General features: G+C 40.6%; 1 protein-coding gene across 1 annotated transcript in view; it reads left to right on the top strand.

Moving 5' to 3' along the window:
• The window catches only part of aff2 (AF4/FMR2 family, member 2), a 145,914-nt gene extending 128,243 nt beyond the window's left edge, over nt 1-17,671 (top strand). The window contains exons 18-26 of the mRNA XM_062393311.1: nt 3,927-4,176; nt 4,439-4,596; nt 7,334-7,397; nt 8,326-8,462; nt 11,777-11,848; nt 13,203-13,296; nt 14,344-14,396; nt 16,038-16,255; nt 16,532-17,671. Of these exons, the coding sequence (XP_062249295.1) occupies nt 3,927-4,176; nt 4,439-4,596; nt 7,334-7,397; nt 8,326-8,462; nt 11,777-11,848; nt 13,203-13,296; nt 14,344-14,396; nt 16,038-16,255; nt 16,532-16,653 (1,168 nt within the window). The 3' untranslated portion in view covers nt 16,654-17,671. The remainder of the gene's footprint in view (nt 1-3,926; nt 4,177-4,438; nt 4,597-7,333; nt 7,398-8,325; nt 8,463-11,776; nt 11,849-13,202; nt 13,297-14,343; nt 14,397-16,037; nt 16,256-16,531) is intronic.
• The last annotated feature ends 2,778 nt before the right edge of the window (nt 17,672-20,449 follow it).

Genomic DNA, 20,449 nt, shown 5'->3' with positions numbered 1-20,449 from the left:
ATCTGACTCTCAGGATTGTGGTTTAAGATTCCCTGAACATTTCCCTCTATCTGACGAATCATTGACAGGGTTTTCCCCACCGACTGTTTGTCGGCTTGTTCAACAAGCTCAGGTGCAGGACAACAAGCATGGTCATGTTTGTTAGATACTGAGGCTAATGAGGGTTCTTCACACTGGCTCTCATGTTGTGTAGCAGTGTGGCCGTCTGCTCTGTCTGTGATAGACCACTGACGTTACTGCTCAATGCGAAACTTTGACTGGCTCTCTGTAAAGATGTTTTCTATTTAAGTAGATGGATAAATATTAGTTTTCCCTACAGATAGATGTCAAGACAACAGACGCCATCATGAGTCCAAAACAATGGAATAAACACATATGAATACAAAATTTAAATAAATGCTTATTTCTCAAAGAAGTAAACAGGATATTTGATTTACAGAGTGGATAAGTGCGCTAAAGCAGAACAAATAATGCAGTTTAATTTAATTTGGACTTTAAAAGCCTGATATCTACAGTGGTTTGAGTTCTGCGTGCAAGCCTCAGGGCCATTCTGTGTGGAGAGTGTTCTCTCAGTGGTTTTTTTCCAGGAACTCCAGTTTCCTCCCACAGCTCAAAGACATGCAGGTTAATTGGCGATTCTAAAATGCCCGTAGGTGTAAATGTGAGCATTAATGCTTGTTTGTCTCTGTATGTAATGACCTCTTCACGGTGCACCCCGCCTCTCGCCCAGTGTCAACTGGGATTAGCTCCAGCCACCTCATGCTCCTTAAAGGATAAGTGGTATAGATAATGGATGGAAGCCAGAAATCTTGCCACCTGGCAGAGTAACAGTTGAGTCGTTGTAAATGTATTACTGAGGAAGATTTGGCAGATATACTGTGGTCATTTCGGGCTGTGGTGCCGTAAATTTCTGAACTTATTATCCCTTTAAAAGAACTAGAAGAGCACTCACATGCTGTCCTGCAGACACACACACACACACACATCCGTGTCCTTCTGTCTTAGTGAGGACACTCATAGGCATAATGCATCATTTCCAAGCTATTCACCCTAACCTTAACCATCCTATCCCTAAACCTAACAGCAAGTCTAGTTAAGCAAAAATTCTCCGTAAAGTCTATATTCACAATGGTCCTCGCAAAGATATCTGTACAAGAACACACACACACACACACACACACACACACTGACATCTGCTTAAGGATAGACACACACAAATGCACAAAAAATTTGCATAGTCATACACACAACCACTACACACAACCACACCAGCACACATCAATTATGCTGCGTTCAGACACAAATCCGAACACGGATACACACAAACTCCCGCACACACACACACCCATGCACACAACTAATTAGTCTTTGTCTCCCTGGTTTTGTATATTATCACTAATGTCGGGGCCTGGGGCGTTGTTCGGCAAGCTCAGCAACTTTTCTCACTGCATCAAACCCCCAGAGTTTCCCAGGCAGGGAAAAAATATAAAAATATTATCTGTTGTGTTGCAAACAATATGAGTCACGAGCCACAATAAGGCAGCCGAGGGAATAATGGTGGATGCTCAAGCAAGGAAGGCAGCCTCTCAACAGTTTGGGAAGGAATGCATCAACGAGCAGCTGCAGATGAAATTACAATGGTTAGGCAACGTTATCCCAGTGTAGAGAAGCAGGGTTCACATGCGTCGCTCCAAAGCACTTTTGTGTATTTAACAATGTTGATGAAATATTGTGATGTCAGGTCGTCCTTGTCTAAAGAGCAATTACTGCTTTAAAGGGGACATATTTTGAGAATTCCACTTTTGTAGTGCTTCTACACGTTCATTTGGGTATCTGGCATGTCTACCGTCCCAAAAACTCTGGAAAAAAACAACTCCCACGATTTGTTGTGGTTCCTCTATGTCAGAAACGATACACTAGAGTGCGTCAAATGGGATTACGACCAAAATAAACGTCATAGTCACACCATGCCCATGTAGGGAGTCTCATGGGCTCCACCGGCCCGGTTAGCTCGCGAGCTAGCGCTAGCCAGGGATCTGGGGATCCAGGCTCGCGAGGGGCTCCCCCGGCTAGCGCTAGCTCGCTGCTGCTACCTGTCAGACATTTAAGTGGCCGCATAAACAAGGGACCCCCGGGACACCTCTAAACGTTGACTCAACAGTGTGGAAGGATGCTGCTGCGCCAGTTCAAGCTCCCACTGCTCCCACTGCTTCCGCTGCAGGGCTGCGCTGGGGGGCTGGGGCTCTCGCAGCCAGGCTTACTGGGGGTGAGGGGGGCGGGGCACTCAAAACAGGTCAATCTGAGGAGGGCTGTTTTAGACAGGGTAAAAAGGGTGCTGTTTTAAATGATCCTTGTGGTATTTTGACCAAAATATGTTACAGACATTTCATTAAGACCCCAAGGAACCATATCAACTCTGGTAAAATGGGCATAATATGTCCCCTTTAAGAAAACATATACATAAAACAATTGTGGGAAGAAAATTTAAAGATAGATTCCCCATCATCAGTCATTCATATAATTACTGAAAGTAGTGGTAATAATTATATGAATAAGAAATATGGTCTCTAGTAAGAGAGCTGCAGACGGTGATGAATAATCATGATCCATTAGGAGTAACCAATATAAACTCAAATAGCTACAGATTGTTTTTCCTTCCTCATGGAAGCTAAAGGAAGTTAAAGCAGATATGACACGACTGAAAGATGGAAGACGTTACCTCGAATACAACTGGGGATTTCTCAGGGTTTTGAAATGTAAGTAATGTAAGTACACAAGTCAGCTACATATCGAACATAGGTCCAGTCGAATCATTAGATAGTATATCGCTCTAAGTTCAAGCTGAGCAACAACAGTTGAGGGGGATTTGGTGGAGTGAGAGTTGCATTGTAGGATAAAGAGTCAAGGCAGTTAGGAGGTTGAAACTGGCAGATTGGTGTCAAGACGGGGCCGAAGTTTAAGCCAACAGTCAAACAACCAGATTTCCAGACCATGACACTTAATCTTGGGAAGCAGGGGAAAACTATTTTAGAAGAGCTTGTGTAAAAGAATACATAATATCCAAATTCATTATGAACATTCTTCCAGAGCATCTGGCCCCCAAAAAGAAATCTTTACAGGAATTACATTAAACAAACATTGGTCTGTTTGGACATTTCTAAACATCAATTATTGGCCTTGGCAAAGAATATGCAATGGTTTTGTTTTTCCTTATTAAAAGTCTCCCACTGATCCAGTGACATAGAAAGTAGAGGTCATATAGGTTTGGTCCATTTTTGCAAAGCATTTGAAAACCACTTGAGATGTTGAGGTTACAGCAGTAATTGTTGGAGACAGAAAGAATTTCCAATCTGATTCCACCAGGATCCTTGAGGCACACACATTTCTTTTAGTTGAAGGGAATGTAGTAGCACCGCAAACGGCTGAAGTAATAACAATATGAATGTGGATACTAAAAGAGTGTTTAATAAAATATTAGTGAGACATTCATCTGTCTGTGCTGGGAAGGGTTTTTTTGATGTAAAAATTTCTCTCAGAGTGGTGGAGTCACTTCAGTCCTCTGACAATGTCATCATTTGTTGGTTATCATTTGTCATTTATCTAATTTCCTCTTGTTGTCAGGATTAATTTGATGAAGTTTCCAAAAGCCACAGACTTTATGAACACATGACAAACTTTAACAGGGAACCTTCATGTTGTGCATTAACTTGTGACCTGGAAATCAACCATCATTGGGAAATGCAGCACTGCTTTACCTCCTCATCCACACATACCATTGAGCTGTGAAACATGCAAGCAAATCACATCCATCAATAAGCACAAGTTATCTAGATAATCATATATAATCAAATAAAACAATATACTCATTATAGCAAATAAAGATATAACAACCTTTTTATCATGTGTGTGCCTTTGTGTGTGTGTAGAATTTCTGTAAACAGGAAGCAATCTCGGCGGCGAAACGAGAAGCTCCTTCCTCCCCTCCTGTCGCCCCTCTCGGACGATCCCCCACGTAAACGAACCTGCGACAGCAGTTCCTCTCTCAGCCAGGAGGTCGGCGCCTCAGGGATTCTGCCCTGCTCCATGACATCCACCTCCTCCTCCTCCTCCTCCTCCTCAAGTCACAGGCACAGGAGAGGTGAAGGCAAGGTGTCGTCACATACGAGAAATGGCAGCGTGAGTCTCCCTTGGAACCTCAGCATTTTGTTTGCACACATGTTCACGCACATTCGAATATGTTGGTCACTGCTGGTTAACTCACATGTCGACCAGGGAGATTATTAACCCTGGAGCTTCATAACATAGACTGTATGTAAAGCTGAGCAGCACGTCTTCACTGCCCCACACTATCCAGACATGAAGCCAAAATATGCAGTTAAAGTGGCTGCTTGATGAAAGCCACACACTGTAATACTAATTAACATTATAACAACCACAGATTCCAATGCCATGCCTACAACAGGAAATGGATCCCCCGAGCGAGAAGCCCCGTGGAGAGGGTTACCATGCCAACGGACAATCGGACTCTGAGGTGTGGTCTGAACCACTGACGGAAGCTGCAGAGCCTCGCAGGCCAAAGCTGTCGTTCAGTGACGTGTATGTATACATGCTGTTTACCACACACACACCAATACATGTATTTACATTTGTATTATTGCTGGTTGCAGCTTTCTTTCTGAAACTGTAAAAGTGACCTGCAGTAGTTGAGAACGGTTGTCATAGACAGTGATTGAGTTGATAAGATGAAGGGTTCTCCAGATATCCACACAGATAGGTAGATCTCACTATGCCGTCAAAATTACTTATCAACAAGTTTTTTTTTTTCCCCGAATCATCACTGTTATTCAAAACCTTGCGGCTATGTTATTATTTTTCATTCATGTGTAATTGGTTAATTTCCTTTGTTAAAACACATCAAGTGTTTCCTCTTCATGTGGAAATGTGTACTTTCACTCTGCTGTGTATTAATAGAACGTGTCTTGTTTTTCTAATCAAAATATACGTATTATTTATATCTTCTCTCCCGTCTGGACCAATTTAATACATTCCAGTGGGACAGAGCAGGGATTTCCCAGAAGTTTCTTTACTGTTACCTCAGTTTCTACGTTCTAATTTGCATCGACACCCACCAGGTTGAAGCTGACAGAATTATTGCTTTATGGCATAAAGGGAGATTTCTTTATTGCATACAATGTCAATCTTGAGTGTCAACACTTAAAGTTGCATGCAGGTTGGGAAGTCAATGAAAGGCTCAACAGATCTTAAAGTGGAAGCACCACTGGAATCATAGAGTGGCTGCTAATTATCTCAGCCATGACCCAATCCAAAAACCAGTCAACCTCAACCAACCCGAACAGCAGCTGCATGATGGTCTAGCAGTTATCGAGCAGCCGCAGTCAAGAAGAATAACAATACATGTAATTTACCGCTGAACTGTACAAGTCACACTTGTCGGCCACCAGACCTCTGCACTCTGCTGCTCAGCCTCTGCAGCTTCTTCCTCACCACTCCTGTCCTGAAGCTCGATCCAGTTCAAGGCTCTGGTGCAGGCCAGTGAAGGGAGCTGACCTTTCCAACCTCAGACACTCTGAACAAGCTTTTAGTTGTAGTTTTTTTTAAGAGAGTTTTTAGCTGTAGCTCCAGTTTGAATGAGAGTCTCTTTGCAAAAGACGCTTCTACTGAATGAAAGTAATGTCATGTTTAAAGCTAAAAGAGAGTGTGTTCAGGGTTTAACAATTTATAGGTATGGATTTTTAGACAATATTGAGTAACATTAAAGACCTATTTCAGATTCTCTTTGAGATATGAAGGAAGTCCCAGAATTACTCACATTTCCCATTTTCAATTGAAGATCGGGTCAACAGCTGAGTAGAGAATTATGCCCGGGCCACAGTGGCTGCATGCTGCATGTCTGTGAGGTTTCTAGTATGGTCACAATAAAAACCTTTTTAAAACAAATGAATGGATTCAGTCACCAGAAACGCAAGTGTGCTTTTACTTTGAAACAGGTTCAGGAAGTTGGCAAATATTTATATTTTTGACACATTCGACAGAGGAAACATTAAAACTGTGATTTAAGATATTTTCAGTCTATTCTGCTGTTAACCGCACACACTGCAGGCGAGCCCTCGACTCCCTTGAATAGCAGCCAGTGTGACCCGGCTCTTACCCTCGAAACACCACAAACTACAGGCGGAGAGGCGTTTATTTCATGTAAAAACCCAGCCCGGGCTTTTGATACAGTGCACAGAACAGTATCCGGGGTCAGAAAGGTGAGCAGGCATTTACTGCCCCCCTTTTCTGCAGCAATTGTAAACTTTGTGGGTCATAAATACCACCGCTGTCGACTCTAAAACCCTGATGCATGTTGTCAAGGACATTATAGAAGTACCTGGCTCAATATAGCTCTTCTTTATCCAGTTCCAGCATTTCCCCGAAACATTCTCGGTGATTCTGCCGCCAAGAAGGAACAGTGCACGCAGAGCACACATGCTGGTTTGCAAGTGTGTCTCTCTGTTCACTGCTCTGTGTGTTGCAGAGTAGAAAAGTTCTCTCACCAGTATGGTTTTTGAGTCACGGATATTGTTCTGTGCTCTGTAAAATGTGTGCTGGCATTATTTTTACGTGCCTGAATTTAGTGCAGCCTAGTAGATAAAGTAGGTTATCAGTTAAAAGTGTAATCTTAAAGAATGTTGCTAGTGGCGTTAAATATACGTGAACAAAATGAAGACGTACCTTAACTTATTTGAGACCCAGTATGTAATATTTCAATATATATTTGAGGTCCTTAATTCATTATTAGACTTTTTAAGACCCCACAGAAACCCTGCAGATGTTGTGGACCCGGCACAACTTGGGTGGCGGGGTGGGGGGTGGGGGGGGGGGTGTTACACCAAGGACCACTATTCCATTCTTATCGTGTCTCTTTATCCGCCTTAACACCACTCGTCTTATTTGGATACGGATAATCTGATTCCCTGTTCACACTGGGTATTGGCGTTTTAAAAATATACACTAAGAGGCAAACAGCGGCCTATTCCTTTCCTGTGGATGGTGGAAATAGCTCTACCTCACCACTCGAAATCTGGAAAGATGATGCATCTTATTTGTCCTTTAGGGTTGCTGCAGTATTAATGAAACAACGTGTTTTGCTGTTGTACTAAGGTTACACCGAGCCTGAGGTGTGTGTACCTTAATAGGCTGCTGTATATAACGCACCCCCAGCTCCTTGTAGTCAGTGATTATGTAAATCAATAACATGCAGGGGCTTTGTTTAACAATGTGTTGGTGCAAATATGTGATGTTCTTTTTTCCCCCTCTGTGCTGTTTCCAGAGTCCACAGTGCAGACTACTACATGCAGGAGGCAAAGAGGCTGAAGCACAAAGCTGATGCTCTGGTAAGACTTTCTGTAACGCACGCACACGCACACACACACACACACACACACGCACACACACACACACACACACACACACACATTCTTCGACTTATATCTCAGTGAGGACACTCATTGGCATAATGCATTTATTTGCCAGCCCCCTTCCCTAACCTTAACCATCACAACTAAATGCCTAATCCTCACCCTTACCTGAACCTTATTCTAACCCTAACCTTAAAGCAAGTCTTAACCCTGAAACAAGCCTTAGAAAAGTGTTGTCCTCAGTCTGTAAGGTGTCAATCGTCCTCGCAGAGATACAAGTACATGTGAACACATGCACACAAACACCTCGTTGCGCGAAACCATATAGGAGAAGTGGAGACAGATGGGTAGATACACAGAGAAAGCAAATGATTTAGAAAAACACAATGTTAACATCCAGTCTAATGTTTAAACAGTAATTATCTGTGTAATCATTTACTTGTGTGTGTGTGTGTTTCTGTGTGTGTGGTACGTGTCAGTGTGTGTGTGTGTGTGTGTGTGTTTGTCTGTGTGTGTGTGTGTGCACAGTTATGTCTGTAGAATGAAAATCTATTTCACATCAGGGACTGTACGGTGGAATTTGTGTTATTTATTGCACCATTTGTCTCTAATGGAGCGCTGCTTTCAAGGACTGATTATGTCTGCAAGATTATACAATATCAAAAGAATTATCTGATCCCCCCTGAACAATGAAATGAGATTTATTTAGCTTGTTATTTATCTTATGTTTACGCATTGTTTCCTCAGATTTGTCTGGGGATTTGCATTTTAGCAGCAGATTATTCGAAGAGAAGCCTGTGTGTCTGCATGAGATATTCCTCATTCTGACTAACTCACGTCTTCTCTCCCTCTCTCTCTCTCTCTCTGTGCTTCCCCTCTTTCTTTTCGCCTTCACCATTTGTAGATGGACAAATTTGGTAAAGCAGTGAACTACGCGGACGGTGCCCTCTCCTTCATAGAGTGTGGAAATGCTATGGAGCGAGATCCACTAGAGGCTAAATCACCTTATACCATGTACTCGGAAACAGTGGAGCTCATCAGGTACGGCTGGACTGAGAGGAAAAGTATCATAGTTAAATGAAATGGAAGGAGATGGCGAACACTTTATGTCCTAATAATGTTCCACATTGGAAGTTGTATAACTGATATGATTTGAACCGTGCAATTTGGTTCAAATTATAGGAAAAATGGAAATTCACTGGGTTTACTTTACTTTTAACTAATTCAAGTAGGTTGCTCAGCTGCTTTAAGATGTCCATGATGTTTATCTAACTACTTTGAACAATACTGCACACCCGTATCTGAATGCTGTACAAAATGTTCCACAGCAGCTATAACCACTACTGATTGAACTGCCCTGAAGGAATCTATGGCATGCAGTCATTGATGATAACGTTACCATGTGTTAAGACATGAACTGAACTTGACTCTCTGTCATAACAGGATGAGGAATAGAACATAAACTGGTCAAATTACTTCCCTCTTTGTTTTTTTTCTCAGGAAATGTCAAATCTTGAAATATCTTCTAAAACACCACAGAAATACTCCAAAGCATCACAGAAAATTAAAATAATGATAGCCTTATTTTATTTTGATATTGATTAATAAATTACCTTATCTTCTGTCCACACTGGTAGGCAAGTACTCACTCAAATACACCTCAGTAAAAAGAAGAATAAAAACCATCTTTTTTTCCCATCATGTACCCATGATTTTTAAATAATGCTTAATATGGGTTTTGCGCCACCCTCTTTTAAAATGTGTCTACATTTTTTCTTTGCATATAAATAGTTATAAAGCATTTCAGTCAACAAAAGTGAGGAGCATGATTAAATGTATATTGAAGGTAATTTAAATTGATCATTTGAATTTAGTTAATGAAAAAAATTACCGTTCTATACTCAAGTATTATACTTTTTTCCTAAAGACCCAAATAAGCAAGTCTCTTTTCTGCTATAGCTTTAACCCAATTATATTGTTTAGTGAATGTGTTTTGGAATTTATTTGTTATCGAGAAAAAATTACACCTCAGTTTCCATCAACCTTACTGACCTGTTGTACTTTTAGCTTTAATCATATTCAGGTTTTATTCTGCTGTTGTGTGAGGTCACATCTGTGCTCTGGGTAAATAGTAAACTGTTTTTGAATTAAAACTAAACCCTAATTAACAGTAAGAAGACATATTCAGAAACGATTGGATTAACATATAACACTATTATTGTCTTATAGGACTTATAGGAGTTGCCACCGTGTGAGGTGCAACTTAATGAGAACAAATACTCAGAATAACAAATGACTGCCACCTCTGAATGCAGACAGGGTGACAGCAGGGAGGTGTTGTGGGAGAGAGTCTTTTAACTGAAGGACTATGGTTCAAGCTCCGCTTACCTGCTCTCATCCATCCTGCTGAAGTGTCCTTGAGCAAGACCCTGAATTGTTCCCATCCGCAGGCCTGCTGATATGTGACTCTGACCTCTGATCCCCCTGTGGGGATAAGACAAGACTTTTCCTGCAGACATCGATAAAGGATAAAGGTGTAACTCCTCTCGGCTGCATCACTTGTCACTGTTGGACTGCAGTGTGACTGATTCACCACCTTGATAAGCAGTTTGAGGCCTTAACAGGTCATTGAAAACACGAGACTCTCCTCCATCGATTTTATATTTATTTCATAGCGATTTTTATTGAGCAATTTGGCTCATAAACAAATTGCAATGACAAGGTTGTTGCCTATTTAACTATACTAAAGTTTACTCAAGTACATGATCTTCCAGTTGGAGACCAGGACTTATTGATTTAATGATCAGATTTTGTAAAGCTTTCCCTCAAATTCATGCGCTTGCAGTCAAATAGCCTCTGCTTGTGCTTCGATGTGCCGCAGCACTCGCTTTCACTCAGATTTTTTATCGTTGATTAGACAGATTTCCTGCACTTCAGCTCTTCTCCTCGCTGCTTCTGTGCACACATGAAACGTCAGGTCTTGGGTTTCTCCTCGGCTCTCTTTATCTTTTGTGCATCATGTTTGTCACAATTCCCCAACCAATAGAATGCCAGATGAGTTGTTGACAGATAAAATAGTCCCACCCTCCTGGTTACTTTTGTGTTCATATTTGCTAGTAATCGTGTTCTCATGACATAAATAAACTTGCTTATATCCTTAATTTTGCCGCTCCATGTTCACCAGTGATCTGCTGGAGTCCTGCTTCATGAATGTGTCGTGGTTGTTTCTTCAAGCACACTGACAGGGAGCCGGTGTAATAATAAATCTGTTGACGACGGGAGTGCATGAACCCAGTTAAAGTAACCGCCCGTATAGGATTCTCAAAGACATAAAGCTAACGCACCCACGATGAGCTCACGACAATGTAATTTGTCAACACTACATCTGGCGTTCTATTGGTTGGGCAATTTTGACAGATTTGTTGAGCAAAAACTAAGTTGAGAAAAAGTGAGTGCAAGCGTACAGTTTGAGCACAAATCCAGAAAATATAAGCACAAGCAGGGTGTATTGAGTGTTAGTGCAGGGTTTGGAGTAGATCTGAAAGAACAAGCTCTTGAATACACAATTGATAATGTAAAATACAGGTATTTGCTTAGTGTTCAATCAGAACATAAAAAGAAAGATAAAGTAAGACTAGAAAACAAAATAGAAAGGAACAAAAGGTGGGAGGAGGCAGGAAGGAATCTTTCATCCTTCTCAATCTAACACCCAGACATCACTCAGAGACTTTCACCTTTTTACAACACTTGGAAATATTCCAAAGGTGTAGGATGTCAATTGTCACTTGTGTTTTAAAGTAGCGAGAGGCTGTCAGACTGAGACAGTTTATTTCTCACTGGAAAAATTTTAATTGTTTGGTGTTGATTAAATCGTTAATCTGCATTTTAGTAGATGTGACATACATTTTTTTCCTTTACGAATGACTGACTTTATTTTATTTTAATTTGGCTGTGATGAGGCAAATAAGTAAGAAAGTTTCTCTGAGATGTATTTAGATTCATCGTGGATTCAGATGAGCTAAAGAATTCCCCACAGTACACCTCAGAAATAACCAAAGGAGAAGTGAGTCAGTCTACAGAGTCACATAAAGCTGTCTGGTAGCTTGCCTTGCCCGAGGGCACTTCAGCAGAGTTGAATCTGTCAGTGAGCTAAAGAAATTAATCACGAACCGCCATATATATGTTTATGTTTAGAAAGAGCAGCTCATTGGATGATTTTGACCTTGATTTTCTAATTAAAGTGAACCTTGAGTATACATTCATTCACCATCACGATGAAAATAAAGTGATGTTCATGTTTGACTCCCATAAATCACTGCAAATGTCAGCAGATGAGTAATGAGCCTCTCTCACAGGTATGCCATGAGGTTGAAGAACTTCAGCAGTCGTTCAGCTACAGTTGCTGAGAAGAAACTCGCCGTGTTGTGGTAGGATTCTCTTTTACGTGTGTGTGTGTTTGTGTGTCTGTGTGTGTATGTAAACAACATGCGGTTCGGGGCCGTCACCTTTGAAATGTTATGGTCAGATACCTTAATGTCTCCAAATGTCTTTGTCTGATCTAGTTATGCACAAAACATGATATTGTCCTGGTAGCCACAAGAGTGAATTTGCTGAGCATGTTATTGTAATGTCCAGCTGGGCAGTTTTGTTGCTTGTCAGTCCTTCTCTCTCACCTCTCGTTTTCTGTAATCACTCTAAAGTTACAATGTGCTTTATTTGATATTAAAGTTAACCTGTAAACCTTTAATCCCTTTAGTACATGATTCTCAAAATTTGATCAAATACAATTCTAGAGGAGAAATGCTAAATTCCTTGATTTACTCTTGGCCTAAGTATGTAAAAATTGAGGACTGAGGACTGGTGTATTCATGGTATTTTGTTCATGTTTACATAATCCTCACCACCAAATCTTAGTAATAATACCTGTGGTGCTATATGTGTTGACAATCTTCAGTAAAAAGAGTAAAGCATAAACAGAGTAGAACTTAACTGTGCCAGTGGCTGTGTAACAAGGGGAAGTGACAGTCAAGGAATCATAAGCTTACCTATCAGAAAAGCGACTAACTGAACCTTTATGGCAAATTTGAAGAATTTCCCCCCAGGGGCTTCTGAGATATCATGTCCACAAGGCATAAAATGTGCTTTGCGAGGTCACAGCGACCTAACCCTTGAACTTTGACCATCATCTTGCAATGAAACTGAATGTATCTGCCAAATTTGAAGACATTTTCTCAAGGTGTTCTTAAGATATTATGTTCACCAGAATGAGACGAGCAACCCTAAAACATGCCTCCTGTCACCGGCTGTCATCCGTGCAGAGGTCTGAAAATAAACAAAATTGGAAAGTGGTGATTGTGCAAATATATATGTATATAATATATAATATCTTAAATTACCATTTCATGCAACGTAAAAATCTGTTCAAGTGGTTCTGATATATGTGTATATACATTATATAATCAATACAATACCCCCATCAGTCTGATGAAACCATTAAACCTGTGTCTTCACCACAAAGCATTTTAGGGAATTGTTTAACCTCTGTGCTCTGTGTTAATTTATGAGATTACAGTTCTCAAGCAAGTTGGTGGGATTTAGCATTTAGCCTGATGGTCATTCAAATTTAAAAAAAAATGTACTTAACTCAACGAGGACTTGAGGGGCATGTTTGAAGTCCAGGTGTATTCTGTGTGGACGACATGAAGATAATATTGAAGATGGAGCTTTAAAGGGAATTTGTGCAGAGGATTCATCCGCCTTCTAATGGTTTTGTTTCCATAGTAACCGCTGTCTGTCTCTGCTGTATCTGAGGATGTTCCATCTGAAGAAAGACCACGCTGTCAAGTACTCGCGGTCGCTCATGGAGTACTTCAAGGTAACACACACATTGATTATACACACACACACACACACACACACACACACACGCCCACTTGGACATGGTCTTTATTAACTTCCTCGCTCTCCTTTTCTCCCTCTGTGGTTTAGAAACGTGCAAAGTCAATTACTGCACTCAAACACATTTCATATTCATTTTCATGGTGCCTGTGCATTCATTTTGCATGATGTTATTAAAATCCATTCTTCCTCTTTGATATTAATGTATTAATTAGCTCCATCAATCATCGCAGTGGATTGTTAGGGTTTAATGTGCTTGTTTTGATTAATTGTGTTTAGTTAAATTAATTACTGAGGATGTCATTATCACAGTGCCGCATTTGCATTGATGGGATTGGATTTCTGGGAAGCGGCTGACTGGGGGTTTAGCTGTGTGTGTGTGTGCGCAGCCTGTGTACATACGGCGTGTGTTGACAGAAGGAAAAGAAATTACTGAAATGAGTCTAAGCGGAAAAAGGCACAAAAACAGTCCAACCAGTTTTTGAATATACACATCCACATGACACATTAAAGTGGTTTCCACACGCTCATCAATAAATAACATCATAACCTTATGCACTACGACTAATGGCACATTAGCAGTAATATTCTTCACATCATAGCTGATGTTTGTGTCTATAATAGTCATGTATTGGCACATAAGCCCGAAAGAGATATTTGTCACATTCTGATTTAAAATCGTAACTTATTGGATGATTAATACAAATTAAGGTATTAATTAGTTCCAAATGAGTTCATTGAGCTTTGTTGCCTTATTCTCCTACTTAGTAAATCTGGAATCGAAATGTTGACTGTCATGGTTTGCAAGAAAGAGGACCCGAGACAGTTTAAACAAATAATATAAGATATAACAAATAATGTTATAGCTAAACTTAGCTGTTGATAGAGTAGCTGTTTGCCCCATTTGCTTATGCTAGCGAGTGAAGACAAATTGATAAATATTGATGGTGTTATTGTGCATGTTATTGTCTTTCTTCAGGTCATGAAAAACATAATTTGACTAATCTGTGTTTTTGTGACCCAGAATTCCGCCAAGAGTTCCCACCAAGCACCTTCTCCGTGGAGGACCAATGGAAAGTGAGTACACACACACGTACGCAGACACAAATGATACATCCCCCCCTTCATCCTCGTAATGTAGATAATTGAGAATTTATAATTCACCCGAGCTCGGCTTGCAAAATACCACGCCACCCCTGACAGCCTCTTGCTCAAACAAACCCCTCAGGAAGCAAATAGAGGGATTGATTTGTTGTAGATGTGAGGAGGAGAAGACTGGAGGGGCTGCAGAGCGCTGGGTGAGATGGAGTGACGGAGGGAGTGATGATAGATGGAGGAGGAGAGGCTTGGAGGAGCTGTGGATGTGAGGCTAATGAGTTTGGACAGCTCTGACACTGCACAACAGCGGGACTGGAGCTGAGAGTGTGTCGGTGCGTTTGTGTGTGAGTGAGAGCCTGTGTTGCTGTGTGTGTGTGTGTGTGTGTGTGTGTGTGTGTGTGTGCGTGTGTGTGTGTGCGTGTGTGTGTGTGTGTGTGTGTGTGTGTGTGTGTGTGTGTGGTTGTGTGTGTGCAGCTCAGAACCAGGCACAAGTCGTCAGGTCAGTGAGGGTCAAGGCCACATCATAGACGTTGCATCCCTGGCAGAGCAACACACCCAGCTGTGCAGGGCAGGATGAGGGGAGCAGGAGCAGTTTGTGCGTTCTGGCCTGGTGACGCTGCTCAGTGAAGATCAGAGCTGCTGCCCACCTGCTCAGATCCAGCACTTTGTTTTGCCTTAAGGACATAAATGATAACTCTGCTGTCGCATTTGTCAGGGTTCTCTGCAAAGGCACAGACTGTTGTGATTGTGTCTGCCTTATATCCACCATTATTAATGTGCAGCATTAACATGGGAACACTGTGCGGTTGTTAATTTAGTTATGATACACTAATAAACTGCACAACTCTGTACACTGCACATTACTATTGACTGACATAACATGTGTTGAATGACTTTAGGTCACAAATTATTTGGAGACCGACTATTTATCGGTTGGCCAATTAAAATCAGCTGATATGAGCCTCTCACAGACACATTGGTGTTTTTGTTTATTTCCGTCGTTACTGTATGTCCCAATATGAAAAGTTATTTTTGCAAAATAAACAATTCAGAAACGTTGTTGATTATGTTTACACGTCTGATATTAAATTCTATATATTTTGTTTAAATTATGTTTTATTTGTATTTATAGTTATCCATAATAACAGTTGATACAGTTTGGTAAAAACATCTTAGGAATCAAGGCCAATTTTTGGAAATAATATTTATGTCAGTCGATTTAGTCTCGCTCATGGAAATCTTCTACTCCCTAATGTTTGTATCGCCAGTGGCCCCCAAGCATCCATATCAGTCGGGCTTTGGAATAACTCTGAAGTTCCCCTCAGCTTTAATAAGTGCTTTATCCTCTTTATTGGTTAGAAAGACCCTCAAGTTCCCTGTTCTGGTTTAGTCACATAGTGTACTGACAAGTTGTTGTTGCTTCCACAATTGTTCTACTGCTTTGCAAACAAAGTGTTTGTCATCCCTTGTCTCTTTCTGTAACATATTGTACTTTCCATGTTGTAATTGACTGAAGAGGAGACAGTTATATATTGTAGCCAGTGCTCTCTTCTCCTATTCATGAAGTCGGTTAAATTCCTGAGATGTTACGAGACCTCACCGCCTCTGTGTACCTTCCAGGGTCAATGGGACTCCTTCTCCACTCTCACTAAGCCCGTCCCCAGCCAGCAGCGGAGGGGGAGGGGGTGGATCTGGAAGTGCCCCAAGTTCACTGGGCAGTGTGGCTATTCCCCAACGGATTCACCACATGGCTGCCAGTCATGTTAACATCACCAACAACATCCTGCGGAGCTATGAACACTGGGAGACGGCTGACAGGCTTGCCACTGATAGCAAAGGTAGGACCTCAGACTCATGTCACCTACATTTGAAGATATTATCACCTCAAAGTAAAATTCCAGTTAGATTGAATAGCAAGTTAGATTGAATAGCATAACACATATTTTAATTTCTTTCATGCAATAGATTACTACTCAACATAAAGACAGACATGTTATGTAAAGTTCAATAAACCAGGTTTGACAGTGACTCTTGTCTTGATTCCCACGTGGCCACAGGGAACTCTTCCTCACAGTCATCCTCAGTAACCGTGTCTCTCCCTCACCCTCCTGTAGATTTCTTCCAGGAGCTGGACACGGTCATGGAGCCACTGAGTCAGCAGAGCAGCATGACTGAGCTGGTCCGATACATCAGGCAGGGACTGCACTGGCTCCGCATAGAGGCTCGCCTGCTGTAGACAAGCAACAGGGACTACATTACAGAGGGGGGGAAAAACGAGAAAAGAAATGAGCCTACCAGCAAGAACTGGGATAACAAGTGAGATGAGACTCAGGACGCTGCTTCAAATCCCACTGGGATTCTTCAAGTGACCACGGTAATGTAACAGCACAGACTGGGTGGATTAATTTGGCTGGATTCCACCTGCAGTTTGGACTGAGCAGTAACTAGGATCAGGAATTTCCACTGTGGATCACAGAACACAAAATGCATTCTTTAACATGTTTATTTCTGTTTTGGGAGAGAATAATATATCAGTGAAAGGAGCTTATATTCCTATAGGAACAATGGATGTTACAGATTCCGTGTCCCTGAAGAGAAGAAAGAACCAGAGAGTAAAGAAAGTGGAAAAAGTGTTTTTACGATGACAGGATCATTTAAAAAGATGTGCGAGGGGCTGATGTGATTAGAGCAAGAAAGCGGCTCAACAGAGGCTCAGCTCCTGCAGCAGTGGCCTAGAACCCCCCCCGTGACAGAGTCTACAATTAAAGTCTCTGGCGGCAATCGATCCAGGTGTGAAAGTACCGGTTCAATCTTTTAGATAAGAACCACACTGGTGGAGGAAGGAGGCTCAGGTTCAGCCACTAGAGCTGAATTAATGGAGGCTGAAGTCCGTCATCAGCTTCCTTTTCACTCCATCTTCAGTGTTTAGTGGCAGATCCTCTAAAACCTTTGGGGACTTAACTTAATCAGACACAGGGATACTAAATGGCTTCGGAAGAGTGATGTTAACAGGTTAGTCAAATTTCAGGTTTCAAGATGAATTCCGTATCCAACTCAGTGTTTGATTGGTTAACCATCAATTGATCTTGTTATGTATTAGTTTGCGTTGTGGGTGGTGGTGTTTGTCACACCTGCACTGGTTTCAAATGGCGTCCACGTGCACAGGCATTTACAGGAAACCAAGCACATCCTGGGCAAACTTTTGAAAATCATAGTCTGTCTACCGCCAGTAACCACAGGTGTTGACAAATCAACCAAGGAAAAAATATTTTTGGTTGTAATCTGGATTCACAATTCTGGATTATTTAATAATTTATTTATTTGCCTTTGTAGTATTCATATTTTTAGTTATTGTTTGAAAATCTTTTATATTTAATCTATTTATAAATATGATACCTGATACTGGTAGGTGGTAACTAGTAAGTACAATACAAAACAGTTGATAAAGAAATATAAATTTCTTTTTCAGGAAAAACACTGTTTTTAAACAAAAAAGGTCAAATGTGTGAAATGTGTCACATAAGACATTTTATTTCATAAATGAATAAGTCTAAAAAATATATATTTAGGAATTTGACCAAGTTTTTGGTACGAACACATTTCAACTGCTGAGGCTTGTTACGTCGCCCCGCCCTTTATTCTAGATGTCTCTGTGGTTTAGGGCTGTGACACTAACATTTTAATACATCTACCAGTATGTTTATCAGGGTGTATGTTTATTTAGTTTATCCATTAGCTATGAAGCGACTCTTCCTGTGTCCTATTTGACCTGGATCCACGGTTTGTTTAAGTAGGAGCTCTCGTCTGTCGGAGCCTCTCTGTATAATTGAATCGGGTTGCCCTCCACCTGAAGATGTGTGTGGCTGGAGAGAGGATCACAGGACCTGGTCAAGCACAGTCCAGGCAGATAATAGCTCCACAGAGCAAGCACTCACTTCAGCCGCCTGGTTCTTCTCTCACTAGTTATGGGCTTTTGTGAAAACTCCAACCAGCTCTTGTTCCCATAGTAACCCACCCACTACAGTGTCAAACACTGAGGGGGAAAAACTATAAGGATTGGAATGATTTGCCTCTAATCAGAACCCCAGTCATGTGCAAATCAAGTAAACAGGGTGAAAATCTCACAGCAGCTTTTCTGCCCTGATGTTTAAAGAAGACGTTCTTAATGAGATCAAGTCATCCGCCTGACGTCCTGTAGTCGTTCCCCCGCATTTGTCGTGTTGTGTTGTTAGTGTGTATACATGTACAGCTGATTGTCAGGTGTATTTAAGTCATTACCTGACTGGACAATAATGATGTGTGTGTATCATAATGTACAGACTGTGATTCCTGAAAACAGTGTCTGCTCTTGTTTTATAGTGTCTTGTGAATGATTTCATGTGAATGAATGAGGACGCGAAACAAGACAATAGGGTGTGTGCGCGTTTGTGCGTGTGTGTGCGTGTGTTTGTGTGTGTTTGTGTCCATGCACAGGCTATGGCTGCATTTACACAGCACCAAACACAATCAGATTTTTAACTCTCAGTGGCACATGAAATCAAAAGGCGACCACACTGTTTCCATGTGGTATCTCTTCTGTGTTCACATGTGCTTTAAAATCTGGATTTTTTTTATTGGTCTCTGTAAATCCAGCACATCAAGCATGAGTTTTTAAGTTTTGGATCATTTGACCATCGCTGAATGTGTATGGAAGACAATGCGGATGTGAAAGCAATTTTCACTTTGACAAAAAAAAGAAAAGAAACTCAAGTGCCTTTATTTGTGTCCAGTGGGAATTGCTCTATTTATTTATGAACAAAGAATGAATCTAAATGATTTTCCATACCATATTGGTATAAATATGAGATTGTTTTTCGTAAAATCAAATGTTTCCATAAGCTTTTTACTGGCGTTTATGACGACACCAGGGTTTGGCTTTAAGAAAAATGTGTGGTTTAACGTGTCAAATTTGCATCACTTGCCGTTTTATTTTTCTCTTGAGGATTTGAGCAAGTATGGGTTTGTGTTAAATGCCTGAAGAGTTCAAACCATCGCATGCAATAAACGATAGCTTCAGACCAAGAACTACTTGTGTCCATATTGAAAAAGAAGAAGAAAAAAAACAGACAGTGTATTTCTTGTCACATACAGTGTGAATGTGCGACGTCACCTGAGTATACAGTGCCGCTTTAAATGCACGACATGAAACATAAGAGTCTGAAGGAGGTAGCAACATTCAAGAGTATCATGTTACAACCTCAAAGGAATAGTCGGACATTGATTTGCTATTTCTTTTGCTTTCTTGCAGAGTTAGATGAGAACACATACCACTCTCATGACTGTGTGCTAAACATGTAGCTTAGCACAAAGACTGGAAACAGGGGGAAACAGTTAGCCTTAGTTTTTTTCTAAAAAACGAATCATCTCTTTATGCAAACTAAAGATTTTTCATATGTGACTGGATATTTTTGTATAAAGTGTAAAATGCCTTCATTATGAAAACTTTGCCCAATGTACACACAAAGGTTTGTTTCATCCAAAAAGGATTAAAGCTAGGAGTCTCATTTCCGACAGATTGTTAGGGATGTTTAATGGGGGGGAAATTGAGAATAAAATTGTTATCTTATGAGAATAAATCAGAATTTTTATAATAGTTAAGTTTTAATTTTACAGGTGTAAAGTTGTAATATTATATGGAAGTATTTGTAATATGAGAAAAACGTTTTAATCCTACAGAAATATATTTAATATGGGTTTCACAAATAATGAAATACTTTTTAGCTAAAGATTTTGGATCCAGTAGTAGAACTCTCTGTGCTGATTTCAAGATCTTTTTTTCCTGAAATCTTGTAACCTTTTTCCGGTAAAATGACTTAATAATATTATGACTTAATTTTCATAACATTACAACTTTCTTATCAATAATAGTATTACTTTCTTTTTTATTATGACTTAATTCTCATAAAATCAAGGCTTTTTCTAGACTTTTTTTAACTAAATTTTTTCTTGTAATATTGGGACATTATTCTGAAAATCTCCAATACGGCCCTAAT

The sequence above is a fragment of the Platichthys flesus genome, chromosome 8 (assembly GCF_949316205.1).
Source record: "Platichthys flesus chromosome 8, fPlaFle2.1, whole genome shotgun sequence".
NCBI lineage: Eukaryota > Metazoa > Chordata > Actinopteri > Pleuronectiformes > Pleuronectidae > Platichthys > Platichthys flesus.
The sequence above is the reverse complement of the archived record's forward strand: the minus strand, read 5'-3'. Positions and strand labels throughout refer to the sequence as shown.